General features: G+C 37.7%; 1 protein-coding gene across 1 annotated transcript; it reads right to left on the bottom strand.

Moving 5' to 3' along the window:
• Nucleotides 1-1,144: 1,144 nt before the first annotated feature.
• LOC104928851 (mucin-2-like) lies at nt 1,145-18,181 on the bottom strand. Its single transcript, XM_027272989.1, has 42 exons — nt 18,101-18,181; nt 17,876-17,990; nt 17,335-17,425; nt 17,106-17,227; nt 16,797-17,013; nt 16,442-16,567; nt 16,242-16,356; nt 15,643-15,787; nt 15,421-15,534; nt 14,770-14,839; nt 14,516-14,653; nt 14,179-14,343; nt 13,963-14,057; nt 13,736-13,862; nt 13,355-13,610; nt 13,134-13,189; nt 12,942-13,045; nt 12,639-12,790; nt 12,385-12,523; nt 11,687-11,797; nt 11,392-11,571; nt 10,797-11,036; nt 10,545-10,701; nt 8,930-9,052; nt 6,749-8,478; nt 6,429-6,603; nt 6,070-6,317; nt 5,708-5,891; nt 5,425-5,626; nt 5,129-5,304; nt 4,903-4,972; nt 4,440-4,540; nt 3,262-3,293; nt 2,987-3,164; nt 2,773-2,877; nt 2,634-2,674; nt 2,419-2,541; nt 2,209-2,307; nt 1,927-2,055; nt 1,785-1,824; nt 1,582-1,705; nt 1,145-1,482 (listed from the first exon to the last, which is right to left on the bottom strand). The coding sequence occupies exons 1-42, from the start codon at nt 18,130-18,132 to the stop codon at nt 1,272-1,274; spliced, it is 7,158 nt and encodes a 2,385-aa protein (XP_027128790.1). The 5' UTR covers nt 18,133-18,181; the 3' UTR covers nt 1,145-1,271.
• Between the last annotated feature and the right edge of the window lie 3,617 nt (nt 18,182-21,798).

Here is a 21,798-nt window from a genome sequence, read left to right as displayed (position 1 = left end):
AGTAAGGAGGTGCTTAAAGATGACTTTGCATTTCATACAGAGCCAGGAAAGTAACGTCTGAGTGTGACTAATGAGCCACTGTGGTAAAATACAAAGCAAATGTATCCTTGTGTTGCGCAGAAGACATTACAAATGTAAACACAGGTACCAATTGGAAATCCCCAAACTAAGCCGAGTACACATTAACAATGTAACTACAGCTCTGTTCTAATAAATTTTATTCTTCTTTATTCATCAACAGGATCACAGCGTCAGAGAGAAGCTGTGGGGCCTCATATCCAATGACTGTCACCGTCATCATGTCTCTCTGGATAAACACAGGTGTGTCAGTTTTTTCATGGCTTGTAATATCTTAGCATCATTTGTACTTTGCATGTGCTATGTGTCTGAATTTAATATTAGTATTGTGAAATGAGATATATTTTTGTGAAGACTTATTTTGTACCTGGACAATGTACAGGTTTGGTGAGATAATTAAGTTAAGATTAAGAAATGTTAACTGTATTCTTTTCTTTAATTTAGAACAGGAACTACAGTACATAACATGGCACGTCTTGGCTGTACTGTAAGTGTTTGTTAAGATTGGCAACGTGATATGAGGTAAAACGTCAACGTGTAAAACTGCTTACAGTATGGAGAGTATACAGAATATATTTTATTTTGCTATGTGTACTGAGCATTACAACCCCAAAAAGTCTGGATACATTGTAATTTTATTAATATCTCAACATATCCTTTTATTTATTATTCAGCATGAAAGCTTGTTTTATTAAATACAAAATACTCGGCTTCATTTAACTCACAATATATAGATATAATAGAGATAGATATATATATATAGATATATATATATATATATATATATATATATATATATATATAGATATATATATATATATTATAATTTTTTAGATATTTTTATATATTATTATTTTTTACAGTAGTATATTTATAGAGCTGTTAATGGCAAAAGCTGCAACCTTGTGAAATTAATAAATAATAATTAAAGGGCAGTATATAATTTCTGTTTAGTTATAATAGTATTATATCTATTATATTTAGTAATTATATCCTTATCCTACAATGCATACTAAAGTGGTACAAAGGAGAAAATAAAAAAGATGAGACATAAAACTGAGTTGCATATTTTTATTTGAAATTATACTCTCTACAGTGGTGATTACTTTGTAAGAGATTGTTGATTTGTTGATTGTTAAGACTGTATGAAAAGAAAAATTAATGCATCCATTAATGCAATGACATATATCTGATTACAGAAGTGTGAAGCTCCGCCTCCTGCGAACATGTTGTCCAGCACTTTTAGTGCAATCTGTGTGGTGACAGCCACACTCCTCCACATGCATGTATGCGTAGGGAACCCCCTTCCCATCCGAACACTGCAATTCAACAGTGCGATTGCTGAAGCGCATCTCCTTACAGCAGGAGCAGGAATGCTGCATAGCAGCTGCTGCTTCAGAGTACCTGAAAAAAAGTAGGGTCAGGATTGATTAATATACTCAAATTCTGTGCACACTAAACATGACTTTCCAGTGGAATGAGAAATATTAACATCATCCTTACTTGGCGAAAGTGTTGCAGGATCCTTCACAATATGGCATGTCTACCTCCTCCTTTGACTGACAGCTGCCGATCGTAATACGGGTTTTCATGGGCACTAACTTGCAGGCCCTCTCCTTCTCCATACCTTTTCAAAAGAGACACACAATTAGCTTATTTTCACTGAAGCACCGTCTATCTGAAAGTAAACTAAATATCATACTCACAAATTGTACAACAGCCATTCACTGCAGTCTGAATTGTGTCCTATAAGGAGGAAAATAGACAAAAGCAACAGACTCTGTTTTAATGCATGTTGTCACAGGCATCAGAGTCGGTCCAGAGCTGTTAAAATTTGTCAGTACTTACAGGTTGACAGTTGCTCTGCTGGAATGGTGGGCAGACAGTGTATGAACTGGTTGTTGTCAAAGTCTCACCGCTCTTATCGCAACTGTAACGTTGACACTTATCCTCAGGTGATGTCCAGGTTTCTCCTTGCTGGAGATCAGTAAGGACAATGAATAAACACCAAGACACACATACACATAAGCTAAGATACACACAGATAATTACAATACTAATACTAATTAAAATATAAACTTTTAATTATGAACATGTGGAGTCACACCAAATTTTGATGATCCAACTTACCTTCAAGAGCTGCATGGTACTATTAACAATGAGGATGCAGTGTGTCTGTACACATTTACCGCAGCATTCATCTGATTTAGTTTCCACATAATCATACCCCTGAGAGAAAGAGAGGAGTTAAGTTGCAGTTTATCCTCCCAGTGAACATATTCGGATGAAAACAAGCTGCATTGCATATGGTGTATATGAGAATAATGTGATCTTGCTCACCCTTTTACAAGTTTTTTCACATTGCTGAGGCTTACATTGTACTTCCAATAGTTTTGATTTGGGATTCACTGCACTTGTACAGGTGCAATTCTGACATTTTTTCCCAGGAACTGAAGAACCAGACTAGCAAATGCAAAGAGAAAATACTGATATTTGTCTTTTGGCCATTCAATCGGGCACCAGATGTCAAATTATAAAAGTGTTTTCTTTTTTACCTGGTATTCAATGTCATTGTAGACACAAACACTTTTAGGCTCTAGAAAAGAGTGTGACATGATTCATAACAATGGATATCAGGTGTCACTGTGGTCATGTTTTATCACATGAGTTAAAACTATGAATGAATGAGCTCACCACATGTATATTCTAGACAGCATTTTCCCGCATGAACACGAAGAATCTTTCCAACTGAGCAATTTACGTTTACGTCGTTGATCTTACAAGTGTCACTCTGACATTCTTTGGAGATGATAAAACAGTTATTATTCAGAGCCATATTCAAAAATCACCATGAGCAAATAGTCATGAAAATGTTAAAAGACAAATGTGCACTGATGTTGTGTCTTACGGCAAACAGAGGTAGGACAGCAGGGATCCAATGGATTAGTTTGGTTGATGAGGACATACCCGGGATCACTGCACTTTTCTAGAGTTTGTGCTAGGCACATCTTAGGCTTGCATGAAATAGTCTTGGTGGACTCTTCGCAGGTGCAGCTTTGGCAGTTGTAGTTAAATGTCTCATTAAACTGAAAGAGCGGACCACAGCAATGAATTAATTGTCTCTTGCAAGTAAACAACACAAGTTAAGAAATTGAAACTGATTAAATAGAAGATGTAGCTCACCTCACGAGGAATGCCCTCAGGATCAAGACATCCTGTTGGAACACAATTATTATTATAGGACTATCTGCTGGCTGATTAATCTGTTGCACTCTCTACAAATGCCACCATTACTGCAGTGGTCTTGTCAAAGTGAGCAGTTTCACTGACTGTTTGGATTAATAACAGTTTTTTACCACCACCTTAGACAGATGAAAGTAGCCTGTGTTTGTTTTTTGTTCATTGAGGAGAAAAAATGACATAAAATTACTGACTACTAACTAAACTTCTGATGGACAGCTGCTGATGCACATTACAACGTAAGAAAACTCAGGAATCATCTGACTCAATATAGTACCCAACTCCTGATACAGGCTGTGGTCCTCTTGTGATTTGTTTACTGTAATGGCCATCGTATGGGCCTCCCAACCTGCACAATGTAATCCTTTCAGATGACCCACAACACGGCGGCACACCTGGTCTCCAATCAGCCCAAAAGGGCACGATACCCTGCTAATGCTTGCCTACAAAGTAGTCTCTAGCTCTGCACCCACTTACTTGAAAGCCCTTCAATCATTACACTCCTCCAGTGTTTGACATTAGTACACTCAAGGCAATCCAAACTCTTCTCATCTGTTGTTCCCTGTTGGTGGAACATCCTACCAGTTTCTACCAGATCAGGGGCGCCATACTCCACCATAAAAAAACTCCTTAAGACCCAACTCTTAAGCAAGTACCTCCTCTTCTAGCACTACCAGCAGCTGGACATGCTAAATCTATTCCCTTTCTCCAACTGTCACATACCTTAATTGTTTCCCTTTTTGAAGTCGGTTTGGATAAAAGCGTCAGCTAAATGACTCAATGTAATGTAAATGTAACACTGTAAGTAGGTTTAAAAAGGCGAGGTTTCACCACAGAAATGGTCATTGGTAATGTTAAGTAATGGTACTTTGTTATGTTATATTACATCATTAAATGGGACAATAAACAAAACCTCAGATGATAGTTGATAGGTCTGATGTTGAATGTCTTGCTCAATGAAACTTCAGTGATTACACAGTACATGGCATGGGGAAACCATTAAATCACAGATTCTATGATTAATAGTCAACTCTTTCTACCAATTTTGAAAAGCCATCACCATGTGGTTATAGATCTATAGATTCAGGCAAATTATATAGCTTCAGGAAATGCACACTTACCACACTTCTCAACACATATGCCAGACTCTCTGTTGAAGAGTTTCTTTCCTTCAGGACAAAAGCAGCCCTCAGTAGTGAAGTTCATAGTGAGTTCCTCAGGACTGTAATATTATAATATCACCAATAAAGAACATTATTGGAATTCTTTCAGATCTCAAAGTCACAGTTAATTTTAGTGATAAAACAAACAACAAATAACATTTATTATTTTCAATGTTCAAGGCCATGTCTCATTAGGCATAGGGCCACTTACAAAAGCAGCAAAGAGAACTAGTAAAATATGGAGGAAACTAAACTACTCCATTGGGTAAAAATATACTGGGTTAAAAAATACTACTCTTCATTTTTTTTTTTTACAACTAAAATATTTCCATTATAGGAATAAGTGATATAATAGTCATGTAAATGTTTATGTAAACAATAAAACATAAAACCAGTACACTTCCTTTTCATTACAACTTACATGTCTTCACAGGTTGGCTGTTCTGCAAGGCCACATGGCTTGTAAACTTTGTCTGATGGGCAGTCACTAGCTATTAATGAAGAAACCCCAATATAATTGTTATTTCACATACATACTGCTAAACTGCTATACTGTAAGACAATACAAACATGTACAATTTACAGTCTTTCAGCATGTCCCAAAATGTAATGTTAAAATAATTAATGAATAATGAATGGTTGCTTACAACACAGTTCTGTGTAGTTCCTCCAGTGAAGGCAGACCCCTTCCTGAGCACAGGCAGCAGCATAAGCCTGCAAACTTGTGCACTCTATTGATCGGTTGAAAACACGGCAGCTATCATAAATACAACCTTGGTAAAAATTTTCAGGAGAGACAAAGGGATGGCACTTTGCAAAGACACTGTGAAAAACAAAAAGATAAAACTGTGATTCAAAAACATTGTCCATGCTTTGACAGAATTGTAAAGCTATTGTCCTATAACTGCTTTATATTAAAGATATGGGGATAATTGTGAACTACCTGCTCTTAAGCAGATTACATATGGTGTCTTGCTTGCATGGACTTGGGATTGGTTCAGGTTCAGGTTTAATGGTGGGTTTTGTGGGAATTGTGCAGTCGGGGTGGTCTTTTGCAGGCCAATAGTCAGCCATTACAGCACAACTTTCCACCAGTTTGCCTTTTGGCAACATGCAGTCATCATTCTGGTTGTTGTTGCATGTTCCTGACAATACAGAAGCATAACAGGATTAGGTTTATATATTACATATTACCAATATGTCTATTGGAATGGCAATATTCTTACCACAGTGGCCCTGTGTGTTTCTGCCAAAGTGTTGATATGGAAGAGTGATACTAAAGCCATTTATTCCAAATGTAATGACCACTTCCCGATCTGGGATCTCGAGCACCATGGTAAGGCCAGTATTCATGACCTTAACACCTCTATGTGAATAAGGTAATTTTAAACGTACGTCATCTTTCAATGCCTACAGGTAAAAAAAAAAAAATATATGATGAGAGAAATCAATAACACTGTACGGCATACTTAAATAACAGTTAATCCATGAAAATGTGGGCTGTACAGGCAGTAATAATCTACTTGATTTTATGGGGAAAAAAATTTGAAACATAGAACGAGACACACATGTCCTTATCATGTTTTACCTCTAAATTTACTCTTCCGATGACGTTATGATTCTTCAGTTTAAAAACCTGTGTTCCATATATAATAATTATAGATTGAGGGCAGGAAACATGTTCATCTGGATCACAAAAGACATTGTCAATGTGAATGTTCAAGTTATATTTTGGCTGAATCTCTTCCATCAAGACATAGGTACAGTTTCCTTGATAACTGTAGTAGAGTCCATCAAATGTAATGTAATGAGGATCTCCCCAGCCTTCACATACACCTAAAAAAAAAGAAGAAAAAAGTTATAAATATAAACAGATTTAAGATAAACATATGAGTTAATAAAATGTCATTCACTAAAATGTCACTTTTTATATACAGAATGGCTTACAGTCACAGTGGTATTGTTGGCAGCAGTGGTACTCATCATAAGCAAGGACTGGTTTCTTTCCATTTGCACAGGTGATGTTTTCAAGCGGTGGACATTCATATGGGACTATTTCAATTGTATTGTTCTCAACGCATCTGGCCACGGTGCAGTTACACATAAAGAAGGTCTCATTTTGCTGATGTAAATAGAAAAGAAAAACTTTTTTTTCCATACAAGCTTATTTTGTTGTTATGTCTAAATGTACAGGGTTATTAAATATGCTCTTGGAGTAACATAAAACAGAATACATTTCAATGTGCTAGGTACATAAAGATTCTTACTGTTACATTCCAACCAGGGCAAATAGGTGGAGGTGGTGTTGTTGTAGACTCTGGGGTTGTGGTAGTATTAGTAGGTACAGTTGGTGTTGTTGTAGACTCTTGGGTTGTGGTAGTATTAGTAGGTACAGTTGGTGTTGTTGTAGACTCTGTTGTTGTGGTTGGCGTTGTGGTTGTAGTCGTAGATACAGTTGGTGTTGTAGGAGTTGTTGTAGATACTGTGGTTGTGGTTGGTGTAGTTGTTGTTGGAGTTGTTGTAGATACTGTGGTTGTAGTCGTAGATACAGTTGGTGTTGTAGGAGTTGTTGTAGATACTGTGGTTGTGGTTGGTGTAGTTGTTGTAGGAGTTGTTGTAGATACTGTGGTTGTAGTCGTAGATACAGTTGGTGTTGTAGGAGTTGTTGTAGATACTGTGGTTGTAGTCGTAGATACAGTTGGTGTTGTTGTAGACTCTGTGGTTGTGGTTGGCGTTGTGGTTGTAGTCGTAGATACAGTTGGTGTTGTAGGAGTTGTTGTAGATACTGTGGTTGTGGTTGGTGTAGTTGTTGTAGGAGTTGTTGTAGATACTGTGGTTGTAGTCGTAGATACAGTTGGTGTTGTAGGAGTTGTTGTAGATACTGTGGTTTTAGTCGTAGATACAGTTGGTGTTGTAGGAGTTGTTGTAGATACTGTGGTTGTAGTCGTTGATACAGTTGGTGTTGTTGTAGACTCTGTGGTTGTGGTTGGCGTTGTGGTTGTAGTCGTAGATACAGTTGGTGTTGTAGGAGTTGTTGTAGATACTGTGGTTGTGGTTGGTGTAGTTGTTGTAGGAGTTGTTGTAGATACTGTGGTTGTAGTAGAACATAAATCAACATACATTGGTTCCTTGATACAACAATATACTCTGATCTGATACTCTTTCTTTCTGCACTTTCCTGGATTTCTTGGCTGATCATTTTTTCTACATATGAAACCATTGTTGTCACAAGTAACAACTTGGTTAAATTCTTTTAAATAAACATCGAAATTCTTTTCAGGATAAAATTTGGATCTACATTCAATTTTTTGAATTTCGTGGGGATTTTTGCATATTTCTTTACCACTGTATATAATGTTCCCATAAGTTTCAGTGTTACTTTTGTCCTTTCCTGGTTCAGGCACATCGTACCACTCTGACCACTGACAACCGACAACCACTTTAGTATATACACATGGTGTGGTTGTGGTTGGTGTAGTGGTTGTAGCAGTTGTTGTAGATACTGTGGTTGTAGTTGTAGATTCAGTTGGTGTTGGTGTTGGAGTTGTTGTAGATACTGTGGTTGTAGTCGTAGATACGGTTGGTGTTGTTGTAGATTCTGTGGTTGTGGTCGGCGTTGTGGTTGTAGTCGTAGATACAGTTGGTGTTGTAGGAGTTGGTGTAGATACTGTGGTTGTGGTTGGTGTAGTGGTTGTAGGAGTTGTTGTAGATACTGTGGTTAAAGTCGTAGATTCAGTTGGTGTTGTAGGAGTTGTTGTAGTTGCCGTTGTGGTTGTAGTCGTAGATTCAGTTGGTGTTGTAGGAGTTGTTGTAGATATTGTGGTTGTAGTCGTAGATACGGTTGGTGTTGTTGTAGACTCTGTGGTTGTGGTTGGCGTTGTGGTTGTAGTCGTAGATACAGTTGGTGTTGTTGTGGTTGTAGTATAACAATTCTCCACACACATCTTGGACTCCTCATCAAATATGGGCTTGTTTTTCGGACATTCAGGGTAACAGCCTGTAAAAATCATACCATCAAACATATAATAGAATAATACTTTGGTAACTGGTAATAATACACTGGTAACTCTGGAATCTAGACAGGAAAGCAGGGAGAGAGAGGAAGCATGACGTACAGCAAAGAAAATGTCCATAAATCACAGGTTGGGATCACTACAGGAAGTACTCTTCTTCCTCTTCCTTTTGCAGAGCTCACTCTACCAGTTGAGCCACCAGGACACTTGTATTTTTCTAATCCACCTTGTATGTCGTGAGAGTCTATCTCATCTTATCTTATCTCATCTTATTGCTTTTTCACAATAAAAGCATTGTTATTCACATTGTATTTTTCTCTGATACTGAGACTGAGAAGGTGGAATCTCTCTTTGAATCTCTTATCTTATCACATAAATTCAGCTAAACTTTAAACAGCATATTAACAGAGTTAAGGTGGGACATCAGCCTCTTACCTTCCATGTGGCGTAGCGGGTTGTTTCCTTGTGGATTTGAACAGGTCTTGTAAAATGATGTGTTGCAAGCATGGTAGTGCCACTTGCAGTCGCCTGGGTTATTGTAGTAATCACAAAAGACAGCTAGAAGGAAAAATACAGGGCATGATACATTGTACTACAAATAAAGTCGGAAGTGAGTTTCAGTCAGTGAAAGAGAACTGCAATGTAATTCTTCAATTGGCTCCAAATAGCAGAACAAATATAGATAACGATAAAGAGAAAGGCTTACTTATACAAATAAATCAAATCTACCAATACCAACAATATTATTGGTATTGATCGATACCAATATAATAATATCGATTCAGCTTCAGTGTCTCTCCTGTATGTACTGCTGTGGTTTCGACCTGTGTCTGTGTCAGGTGTTTCAAGTTCTGTTGCTGTCACAGTACAGAGCAGGCACAGTTTGTTTCTCTTCCCTCATGTGTTTTAGTGTTGTACTATTATGTGACTCAGCAGCAAGACAAGCAATCAAGAAGCAAGCAAGAAGGCTCAGCCAGCCAGACCTGGCCAGAATTCTTCTGGAGCAGAAGAATGTGGAGAGGAAAAGGAGCGTCGTGTGGCAATATTTCATGAAAATTCATTTAGATTTAGCAACTTAATGATGCATCCACCTTAATTACTAAAAAGTATCAGTATTGTTATCAGAGACTCTGGTCCTGTATTTACTTTGTATTGGATCGATATCAAATCTTGCAGTAAAATCTGCACACCACTAATGGGGATGCTTCTGAAACAGAACAGAACTACATATGAATACTGAATACTTATGAAAGTAGTCGTGATGTTTTTAGCACCTTAGATTTAGCCTTTTTATCTACATATACCGCATGTCGAACAACACGGTGGCCGCCATCTGGCCGGTGTGGCCATATGCACAAATGCATTTCGCCACTACAAGGCAGATGTGACATAGAGGAGGAAAAGGAAGATGTGTTAGTTGTGTTAGACGTGTTGCTAGTTGCTAACTGCTAACTCTGTTGTGTTTTGTTATTAGTTTGAGAAGATAAATCTAGACAAATGGACGACAGAATTCAATTTTTTTTGGATATTGCCATTAATTGTGCAATTGTTCAATTATGTTAGCACACCTCTTTGCTGGTACAGGGGTGGCTGGCTCTAGACAGGGGCGTTTTAATTGTCGGAAGCAAGGATGTGACCCCAGAAACTTCTCTCGTAGTTTGAGCGTCAGTAAGACTGAAGGGACAATTCACATTTGTGCCTTGTCACTGACATGATTTCTTCTACCTCTAGGCAGCATCAGAGAGTTTTTGTACAGCGATTCTTTGCAGACTGCAGAATGACTACTTTATAAATCCACAGAGCTTCTCACTTAAACAGGCATCAAACAGTAAGTATCATGTAAATCATTGTTTGCAGGATATTCAACCTTTGTTTCATTAGAATACATTTGTTAAATAAATAAATACTGGGCTTGACATGAATAGATGAGTTTACAATTAATTACAATTTTCCCTCTGCACTGATGAGCTGAATTTTGGGAAAAACAGGGTATTGGCCAGAAAAGATTGAGAAAATCACGTCAGTAAGAGTAAAAGTGTTGTTTACTTACGACAGATATCTGGAGTTCTCCATTTAATGCAGACATCAACGTCACTACAAGCTTGAGCATAAGCTGCAACCGCTGTGCAGAAACATTCACAGTCCCCTCCAGTGTCGCAGGCACAAGAGTCTTTCACACAGTTTTCATAAAATGGATTGGGATCCACCTGTTATCAAAATATACGATAGGTTTAAAAAAAAAAAAATGCTTCAAACATGGGACTTTAAATTGTGATATATTAAAACACAAATCTGCCGTTACCTTCTTGTGGCACTCTTTGAAAGTTTCACCATTTATAATGCTGCACATTTTTTTTGCCCAGGGATGTCTATGAATTTTTTTTCCACAAGAGTCAACATTTTCAGTTACATCCGCGCAGCTGCTTGACACTTTCCAGCTGTTCGCAAATACCAACGGTGGGCTCACTGTCAGCTGACCATTGGTGGTGAAGTCATTCTGTCCATCACCATCAAAATTTCCACACAGGCCACATACCTTTCCCTGCACAGCCAGGCAAAAGGAGACCAAAAGGACAATATTTAATATATATACACTTTGGCATTACAAGGAACAAGCAGATGTTAATGTACTTTATTTTTTAACCTTGTCCCCCAACCTCCATGTTAGGATTCACTATAATCCCAATTGGAGGAAGGTGGAATGTGCAGTCAAACAATTGTGGGACTAAAATGTGTAGAATAAATATGGTTCAAGTCAAAGCCAGACTAAAGAGATAGCTCTTGAGTTTGCCTGTAAAAAAGGACACCCCACCAAGGGTTTTCCTTCTATCTATCTTCTTCTAACTATGATTTATCGTTGTTACACCAATTAGGTGTTCAGTTCAATTGCGACTCACGCTGTGCTGTGGTTCCAGGAGAATGCGAACAGCTGTTTTGCGATCCCATATCACTGCCAAACCAATGGTAGATTCAATCACCAGATACAAGCCAACCCTCCTTATTTTGTACTCAATCTGAGTGCCTTGCCCGAGGTCCTCCTCTTCATATTTGCCCTTTGATAGTTTGATTTCCCTTCGCTGTAATGTTAAGGAGATTAGCATTGTAGCTTTCAATGTAATGTAAACATGGCAGTTTGAAGTATGACAGATTTTAGACACAGATCGAATATCAGTCGTTGGTATGAAAACTCACCCCCAGTTGGATTCTGACTATTTTGGAGCATGTTGTTCCTGTAGTTCCACATGGTACATTTTCTGTGATGACTCCAAAATTGTCCTCAACTGTTTTAATGCCACATTTGTTCTTAAAAGAGAAAAATTATTAAACATTTTGTATGTTTGATTTATAGTAGACAGACACCAATGATCAGTTTGGGCTTTACTAGCCCACAATACTTTAAGATTGTAGAAAATATCTAATACATCGAATGAAAGTGTAATGGATCTCCACGGAGATTGTGCATTCATATTTTGTGATTGTGACAAACAATTAAGTGAAACATATATAAATATACACATATATATTTTTTATAATATCGTCGTATGTTCAAGATTAGAAATGTCAAAATTTTATAAATGTCATGAATTTCTTAGATTAAGCCTGAAAAGACAAAAGTTATGCATAACTGTTGGCTGTGTCCAAGATCACTCCCTATTTACTATAGTGCACTACAGTACCTATACTGTCTGCCATTTCGATTGAGTGTCCAAATTCTGAGTGTGGAAATGTATCTATTACACCACACTACACTCTACTTTCTACTTACAATCTACTAATCTAATCTAATCTAATCTGGTGTATAGGGAGTAGTGAATGAGTGAACAAGAGAGTGATTTTGGCCACAGTCATTCATTTGGGTAATTTAGATTTTGATGGCATGTTTTGTTTACCTTGACAGCAACGTAGGTACATTCTCCTTGAAACCCATATGTTCGCTGATCAAATGTATTGTAGTGGCCACTCCCATAAATAGTGCAAGTTCCTGGACATTTGTTTTTGGTGCACTCCCACTTTCCACTTTTGCAGGTACTAAATGTATCAGATAAAAACAATACAGTGCAATTAAGTAAAACAAGTACATACTGTAGGGAAATAGGATAATATTTCTTCATCATGATACATCTGCTTAAAAACAAGATCATACCAGGTGTTGCATTGGTCTGGGATTTTTGCTCCATTGGCATAACGTTCATTATTATGCTTGCATGGACAATCATGTTGTTTCACACAGGAACCTTTGCCATCATCCAGGAGGCCACTTGGACACAGACAGCGAGATTCACACTCTGTGGAGTCCTGGGAAGATAGAAAGATCACAGAGATAGAGAAAACATTACTGATACTGTCTAAAAACTTTCTGAAAAGTTTATACAGTGTGTAACATAGGATCTATCATTAAATTCAGGAATTTAATATTAGGTTGAGTTATATGGCAAAAATATCTCACACAATCATCACTGTCCAGATTTGAACAAGTTGGAGCACACTGCATGCCAAACTTTCTTACACCCGCAGTGGAGCAGTTGAAGTAAACTTTTGGAAAAGGACAGGCTGTAGAAACAGACAGGAACAGCATTTTAATAGCTAAAATTCATGTGAACTGAAATCTTTGTAAAGTAAGAATTTAAAAAAAACTTACTTGATGATGAGGGGGGTCTCCAGGAGCGGCAATGAAGCTTTCCATTGATGCACACACTGGAAAAAGATGCCAAATATCAAAGATGCAACACAAAGTAACAAGATAGTTTGTATAGTTTAATCTTATATCCTTATATCCAAGCATTACAATAATGCTAAATCCTTTGTTTAAGATAAATAATTTGAAGTCCAGTGTCACCAAATTGGAAAAAACTGACTCACCAGTGCTCATCTTTGATGTTGATGGACTTTCCTGGCTGAATGTAGGCATCATTGTGGTAGCAGGGACATTTCGACACAAGGACACAGATGCCCTTTTCATTTAAGTAGAAACCCTCACGGCAGGAGCATCCATCCACAGGCAGGAAGTCAGAACTGCAGCTTTGCTGGTTTGAGCCCAGCGATTTACAAGTCATCTGGCATCTCTGATGCTCATACGAGAAGATTTGAGATTTTGGGCAGGTCTTTGCATGTTTATCTGTTTGTGCACAATGTAATGAGATGCTTAATACTTTTAGGACAAACTAATGAAAAGAAAGATAATCATTGAACTCCAGAAATCATCACTCAGTTTCACCACAACATATTGAAAGAAATCCTTACTGCAGACGTTGTCTCTCCAACCTGTCAGGTTCACTCCCTTTGATGCACAAGCTCGTGCGTAAGAGGATAGGACGGCACACAGGCAGTCCTCAGTCTTGGCACAGGTACAGGTCGCATACATACATCGCTGCAGAAGTCAGCAAGAAATTTTAGAGAATTACTGTCTCATCAAAATTTAAATAAAGAAATTTAAATAAAGAAAGTCAAACAGAAATGCGTTGTTGTACCTTATGGTACATCTCAGGATCCACCTCTGAATGGCACTTAGTGAACGTGCTTTTCCGACTTAGTAGCAGGGCACACCAGTGTTTGGCATACCTCTCTAAAAGTGACAATCATTTTTTAATCAGTAGAAATATGTTGCACTGTTGGTGGGTGTAGATATATTACATATACTGAAAAAGGACACCAGATAAACACCAGAGGCACCCACTACTGTTTACCATTTTCGTCGCTGACTGAACAGGGGTCATCAGGTCTTTTCTCTATGTCTTTGCATGTAGCAGTAGCTGTCCAGGAGTTACAAAATGTTTCTGCTGTTCCCTCCACTATCTCCTGAGAAGACATCATGTCATCTTTCTGGATCATGTTGTAGTTCCCACATAAACCTGAAGAAACCAAATATAGCAATGGTCAATCATATGCTTGTTTGTTTGCTACTCAGCCAAGTATTGAGATTCTTTCATAGTACGGTAAAATGTACCAATACTGTCACAATATTGTCAGAAAGTAAAAGGTTTTTATGCCAATGCCTCATGTTAAGACAAATGTAAAACTTACCACGTGTCTTTGCTTTGTAGCTCTGATCCAATGTGACATAGACCTGCATGAGAGGCACATGCTGGATCTGAATTTGTAACCCAAAACTGGTCTGGAGCATGATGTGAAAGGATGACGCGTGGAATATGTTGATGTCACCTTTGAATAAAGACAAAAATACAGAAAGCAATCAGGTCATATGTTGACGTCACTGTATATTGTGACAGTAATGTTATTTTAATATAACATTCAGAGTTTCCATTTTTCTGACCCACCTGATTGGTATGGCAAAGTGACAGTCTGCATATTCTGCTTTACTGTGCCATCAGAAGTGAACATTAAGAACTGCACAAAAGCAGAAGTGATCATTAGATAGTTGCAGACACAATTAATTAAATTAAAGTATAAAGTCTATGTAAAGTAAGAATAAATTATAAATAAATGTGTTGTCAGACCAAAGAAGAAAGTGACCACCCAGTCAGGTTCGAATGATTAAAACTATCGACAAGTTTATGAAATGGTATAAGTGTCCAAATCAGGTGAAAAGCTAAGCTCCAGGACTGTGGGAGGGGGGTGTCCATTGAATGTGCTAAAGCCATGCCCACTCATGGGAGCAGCAATTTTGAAGCAACTGAAACGTGTCAGATGAGTTCAGAAAATGATATGACTAACTTTCTCTATCTCTCTGCAATGGGTGCAAGGCTATGTTCAGGGTGGCCTCAGTGTGTCATCGAGCCGCCCTTTAGGGTGCCCAAAAAATCCTGGACTGAAAACTGGTGAAAAACTGTCTTGACTCCACGTTTCTGTATATATAGTCTTTTCACGTTTTCAGCAACTATTTTCCAACATATTTAGTGTATTTTGAAAGAAATCTCAGAGCTGCCTTCACACAGACTTTAAGTCTTCAATGATTGACTTTAACTCACATTGTTTTTGTCATTGTTCAGCACGATTTTAAGGGTCTTAAGGCAAGTGTCAAACTTTTCGTCTTTACATGGCGCCAGCTGAGCCAGGATTTTAAACTTTGAACTTGAAGCATTCTGAAACATACACAGCATAAGCACAATTAAATAAATAACAATTTATCATTTTCATAAGCAGATTATACAGTTTCAAAAATTTTACACTAAAAAACAATGCTTATTCACCTTGCTTTTTACTAAGGTGTAGTAACAGTCTCCATGGAAGGTGTAGGGTTTTCCATCAAAGGTAGTGACATGTGAACCTTCTTCAACTGCACATGTAGCAGGTGCATTTAGGCTCTTACAGTCCCAGTTACCCTTCGAACATGTACTGAAACAACACAAACCGTACGAGTTTACAAAAACACATGATTAAAGAGTGACAAATAATATATTCTGCTTAGATAATTATTAGGTCCACTGTGCTGGATTTAGTGGCTAGATGTCACTAAAAGTTGGTGATGTGTGTGGTGGTGTACTGGACTGAACAACTGAACATGCTATGGCATTACCCCCTTCCAAGCGCGAAGGAGAAACTACAGTGGCTGTAAAAGTCCAGAAACACATGAAAATGCTCATTTCAAGCTAGCATTTGGTTTGTCTGCTTCGGACTGCGGTACAAACATGGCCGAACTGTTGTGTACTGGTGCCCAACTGGTGGTGCAACAACGAAGACACAGTGATCATATACTAATGAAAACATGTGAATATGTCAATACCCAGACAGATCTGGACAACAAATCCCTCTAAATTTGACACTCTGGACATTTAACAGTGTGACTTACCATTTTTTTCCAAACTCTTGGTAAACCTCACCATCGTTATAGGCTCTGTTGCGTTTGCACTGACACTTAGATTTAGGAATGCATCCTCTCTGGGAAATATCATCAAACACAGTTCCTGACGTAGACAAGTACATATTATTTTACTTACATTAATAAAACAGGACACAATAATAATGGAAAACAATGTGAACAGTACTAACCAGGAGGACAGAAGCAGCCGTCTCTTTTGTGGTCCTCAGACAGTGAACATGTGTCTGGGTGTGAGCATGTATCCACACAAGGGGACTCACTCTCTTGATAAATCATGTTGAATGGGCACTTTTTATCTGTGAATACATGGTATAATCAGTGCTGTAGTGTGCTAAATTTAAACAATTACACTATTTTTTGCCAGCTCTCCTTTATAAGCTGACAGCTGAAATCACAGTTGAACAAGAAGTCATTTCAGTCAAATATTGTTCTAATGGAAACTCTTGTGTGGTGTTGAATTGTAGCGTTGTAGCAGTACCTAACCTCAGCTGGATATAGAGACAATAACAAAACACAAAACCTTACCACAGAAATTAGCTGTTCTCCAGTTGGGAGGGTTCGCTCCTGCATGAGAACACTGTCGGGAGAACTCAGAGAATGTGCTGCATTTACAGAAGTCACTTGTACTGTTGAAGCAGTCACACATGTCCCGTGCACAGGCTTGGATGTACGGTTCAGGGTTAATGACTTTGGAGCAAGCTTTCCAGGACTCTGAATGCAGCATCTTGTCACAGGTTTTTTGCTAAGAGAGGAAAATAGAGAGACAAAAGTTGCAGAATGCTTCATGTTATGTAGTATTACTACAAATCTATTGCTAAAACTATGCGGACTCACATAGTTCTTGCATGATTTTGGCAGAGTCTTAGCATCTTCCTCCTCAGGGGGGTCTTCACACTTATCGTTTGGACGATGGACTTTCTGTTTGTTGCCAAACTCAATCGGGGTGATTTCACGACCTAAAGTCAAATATCCAAAAATACCGCGGATGACTGAATATAAAACATTCTGTAGTTTGTGCTTCATAATACACTAAATAAATAAATGTTTAAAGAGAATAACGAACCTTCATGAATGAACTCATTGTTGACAGGAACACCATTGAAGTCTCCACAAAGTCCACAAGTATGATTGGCATAGTCACGATCAAGTTCCACCTACAACAGACACAACAAACAGTTAAAACAAGTATAACACTATTCATTATTAAATGCCAAACACTGTAATATCATACTATCATAATGTGATATGTGCTCAACAAGCAGCATGAATAGTAACACCTGTCTTTAATGGATGTCTGTTTTTATACAGTCAGTATGTCGCTCAGTATGATGCCATCTGTATTTATTTACTCACACTTAAGTGTTCATTTTTGACTGACTGATGCAGACGAGTGAGGTTTCATTTGTCCAGGTGAAATACACCCCTCAGCTCTCATTAGGACTATTAAGTAGAAAGTAATTCAAATTGATTCTCGCTATTGATTTTTTAAAATTTACTTTGCAGTGAGCACCACAAATCAATGCAGCAGTAGTATTCTAGTGTTTACATAATTTGCAATCTGTTATTTAATATCTACATATAATAATAGCAAATTAAGCTTTTACCATCACTGCATCATCACCATTCCACACGAGAAGGATGCCGACTTTGGACTGGAATATGATGTAAACAGCGTTTCTTTGTATTTGTACCCCTGCCTTGTTGTATGGGATTTCAACACTGGCAAAGAGAGAATGGTGGAGAAATCTTAATTATAATGCACAAATATCAGATATCACAAATATATTGTGAACAAAATAAGTCTCTTTTCAGTGTAGGTTTTTACTCACGAGACGTCATTCTCAGTGACATTGCTCTTCATGAGGTAGAAAGTAAGCTCACTGATGGTGACCACCAGATAACGGATTGTAGGGTTTCCGTTATGCTCTTCCCTCTTCATGTGCACCGAAAAGTCCTTGGAGGACTCGTGGCAGTCATAAGCCAGTTTGTATTCACACATACCAGGGAACTGGTACACATCTCCATCAAACGTCTTGAAGTGATATCTGCCCCAGGTGCTGCAGGTGTTTCTCACATGGTTGCGATCTGAGGAGACAAAATGAGAAATAAATCTTGCAGTTAAAATGTCTTCATATGCACACAACTACAATATTTTGAATATTAAAATCTAGTATTTAATTTGATTAAGCATTATATTTTCAAACTTCAAACAGAAAAAAAAAACATTTAAAAAATCTATTTACACCAATCTAAAATATTAGTCCTACCCTTTTTAGCGTGGATATCAATGACACTGCTAAAAGACAAAGCACAGAAACACAACCACACAAAGGTCCACTTCATTGTTGCCGATGTGGAGCTGCAGTCTCTAAAACAGGGAATAGTCAGACTGCGATTGGCAGCCCTTTATATTGAGACTGCCCTTTTTTTTGATCCCACCATTTTTAATTGTTGTTCAACGATTCAAAAGGGTGGGACCTGTGTTATCTGTGTCATTCGTATTTCTTGATTAAACACACAGCCAGCCTTTTTGGAAAACCTGTTTTGTTGACATTGAGCTCATCTTTTCCAAGTTTTCTCACACGTTATTCATTTGGAGGAAACTCCTGGTAAAGTCACTAAAATATATAATAAATAATTTAAAATCACAACTAACAAGATGGTAGATGTATAAACATGTAAGATGTAGGATGTGAGTAGTTTATAGACTTTATATAGAATAACAGATAATAAAAAATGCACACAGAGCCACAGACAGACGTCTTTGTGTGTTGATGCATGCAGTGTAATCTTAATGTGGAAGTCAACCAACAATAACCGTCCATGCCTGACTCAACTTGAACTTTTCATATCCTACAAATAGATATATATCATGGACACTTTGCACACATTTTGTGTCTTTAAGCTTTTTGTGATTTGTCTTATAAAATATTATTAAATTATAAGTTATGTACATTTCTCCCAAAGCAATTCTTTCTGCTGTTTTGAGTAACTTTTGGGTAAAATCAGGACGCAAATATCTCATACATCATATTAATTAAAAAGATACTGTTGGTTTAAATGTAGTAAAACATGTTGCATGATGAACATGACTAACCTAGGATGTGCAGGTAATACTGTATCCTTGATTACTGTCATCCTCTACTTGCAGTGTCAACTTAAAATACACAAGAACAGAAATGACAATGGCACTATTGTACAACACTGATGTGTTATTATTAGGATGACAGGTATTTAAAGTAGTTTTCTTGTCAGACAATGCAGTTTACAATGCCACTCACACATCTATGACACTAAAGCTGTCACCAAAGTGCTGGCCAGGCCAGGGATCATACCACAAACTCTACAAATGAAGGTCTTAGACTAAATATAGACTCTAGACTAGTCACAATCACCTGAGCCATACTGTGAGCTAAAATATCTAAATATTACTCTAGTAGAACTTCTCAGTGTTGTTTACTTAAGCGCCCCCAAACTGATTATGCAGAGATATGTTATATAATGGTGGCACGTGGTGCTGTTGTTAGTAAGAGCAAGAGGGTTCCTGGTTCGAACCTCGGCTGGGGCCTTTCTGTGTGGAGTTTGCATGTTCTCTCTTTAATGGCAACCTTAGTGGCTGTGAAGTGAAGCCAATGCAGACATGTCAAAAACTGCAGTTCCTTGAATGTCCACTTAAGGCTTGCTACAGAACAATCAGTCTCCATAAGTCCCCATGTTAAAATGTTCAGCTTCACAGCAGAAACAAACATGTTTACAGCCTGGTACAAAAACAGGTTTGGTCTCTATAGCTAATTTCCACATTCATGACAACTGTACTGAGTCTGAATTTCTACCTAACTCACCTGTTCAAATTAAATGAAGTCTTAAAATTATGGGTGCTGTTACAGATGGCTTGTTTGAGTACCCAGGCGTCATTCAGCCCACCTAAGGTACGCTGATAATCCACATTAGATTAGCCAGGAGGCAGCACAGGACTGCCAACATTTGAGCTTCAAAATGGCTTTTCAGAAACGTGTGGGTGCGGTCACAGATACAACGTCCATTCTTTATACTGTCATTGGGTGCGACCTCTGACAAAAACACATCTTTTTAAAATTGCGTTTAATGTTTAGCTCAGTCTAATGTGTTTTTAGTGTACTGTTTTATGTTGTTTTGTGGATTTGATGTTCTTTTTTATGTGCAGTGTCTTTGAGTATCTAGAAAAGCGCTAAAATGTATTATTATTATTATTATTATTAGTAGTAGTAGTAGTAGTAGTAGTAGTAGTATAAGCAAGTATTTTATCATCATGGGTAGACTAAAGGTGTTCTAAGGGCGCCCAGCATGGAACTTTACAGAAACTGGATCACTTGTAACCAAAGGATGATAAGGAAGACCCAAAGTGACCATACCATCAATCAATACATCAAGCTTAGTTCCTTCGGCAAGACAAGCAACTACACGTGCATACAAAATCAGCCTTCGGCAAGACAAGCAACTACACGTGCATACAAAATCAGCAAAAGTAATGTAAATTTTAAAAAAAATACAGTGTAAAAAAGCCACAGTGAAAAATGATGGTGGGAATAATCCAGTCTGTGGGTGTAGTCTAGTCTGGAGTCTGGACAGTGACGAAAGAATATGTTAGTTCAGCAGAAAGTGTGCCAAAGTAAACTGTATTCTATGTTGTAATAGGTCACAAGTTTTTTAAATTTGCGTACTTGTATTCAAGCAGAAAGCCTTTGTCTTACACAAAGTAAACATAAGGGCTCGCCTTGACTCATCTGTCATGAGTGGTGTTCATAAAAATGGGCTAGGTGTTAATGTTTATGTAAGAGGTTCTCTGTCCAGGTCAAATGGGAATCTACATCTATACAATCAAACAAAAAGAAAAAAGAAACATGCCAAAACATATTGGCATCCCAAAGCGAATTAGTTTTTGAGATTGATTGAAAGTGGGGAAAATATTCTAAATATAGCGTACACTTAAAAAGATATATTTTTTATGTAACTTTTTATATGGCTTAAATACATTTTACTGCTGACCACAGCAGTGTATAGCTCTGCTTCTGTGCCAGGATTCTACAAACACGGTGTGCACTGAATGAATCCACTTCAAAATGCCCAAACTATCCCATTAAAGTCTGTGCAGTTTTCTGACATACTGTTTTGTTTAAACCTCTTCTATGACAGTGAGTATGAGTGACAAACATGTGTTGAACAGTCCTTCCTTGAATCAAAACTGGTTTAAGACAATTTGGCCATCCTCCTTGAATCAACACAATGAATGTTGTCACAAAGAAGTGCAGCTTCCTTGACATGCAGCCTGTCGTGCACCAGTGGGAGAGGTCCAAAGCCTTATTTGCCCTTGGAGGAGCTCCGTACAGTATGAGTAGCTATTTGAGTACATGAAGTGTGGCAAAATAACTTTATTTATACCTTAGACAAAGACAGAGAGGCATGGTAAAAAAAAAAAAAACAAGGACAATAAAAGTATTAAACCAAAGAACCAAAATAAAGGTTTTAAAGAATTCAAATATAATAGTAA

Source organism: Larimichthys crocea, chromosome XXI (genome assembly GCF_000972845.2).
Source record: "Larimichthys crocea isolate SSNF chromosome XXI, L_crocea_2.0, whole genome shotgun sequence".
NCBI classification, from domain to species: Eukaryota; Metazoa; Chordata; class Actinopteri; family Sciaenidae; genus Larimichthys; species Larimichthys crocea.
Note: the sequence above shows the minus strand (reverse complement) of the source record. Positions and strands in the feature narration are given on the sequence as shown.

Excerpts from the sequence above, each read along its gene's own strand:
- LOC104928851 (XM_027272989.1), bottom strand. The coding sequence starts at position 18,132 with ATGAAGAGCAATGTCACTGAGAATGACGTCTC. Across the intron at positions 16,568-16,796 it reads GAGAACAGCTAATTTCTGTG|ATAAAAAGTGCCCATTCAAC; the intron begins GTAAGGTTTTGT and ends ATGTATTCACAG. Across the intron at positions 13,190-13,354 it reads AACATCAAAGATGAGCACTG|TGTGTGCATCAATGGAAAGC; the intron begins GTGAGTCAGTTT and ends ATCTTTTTCCAG.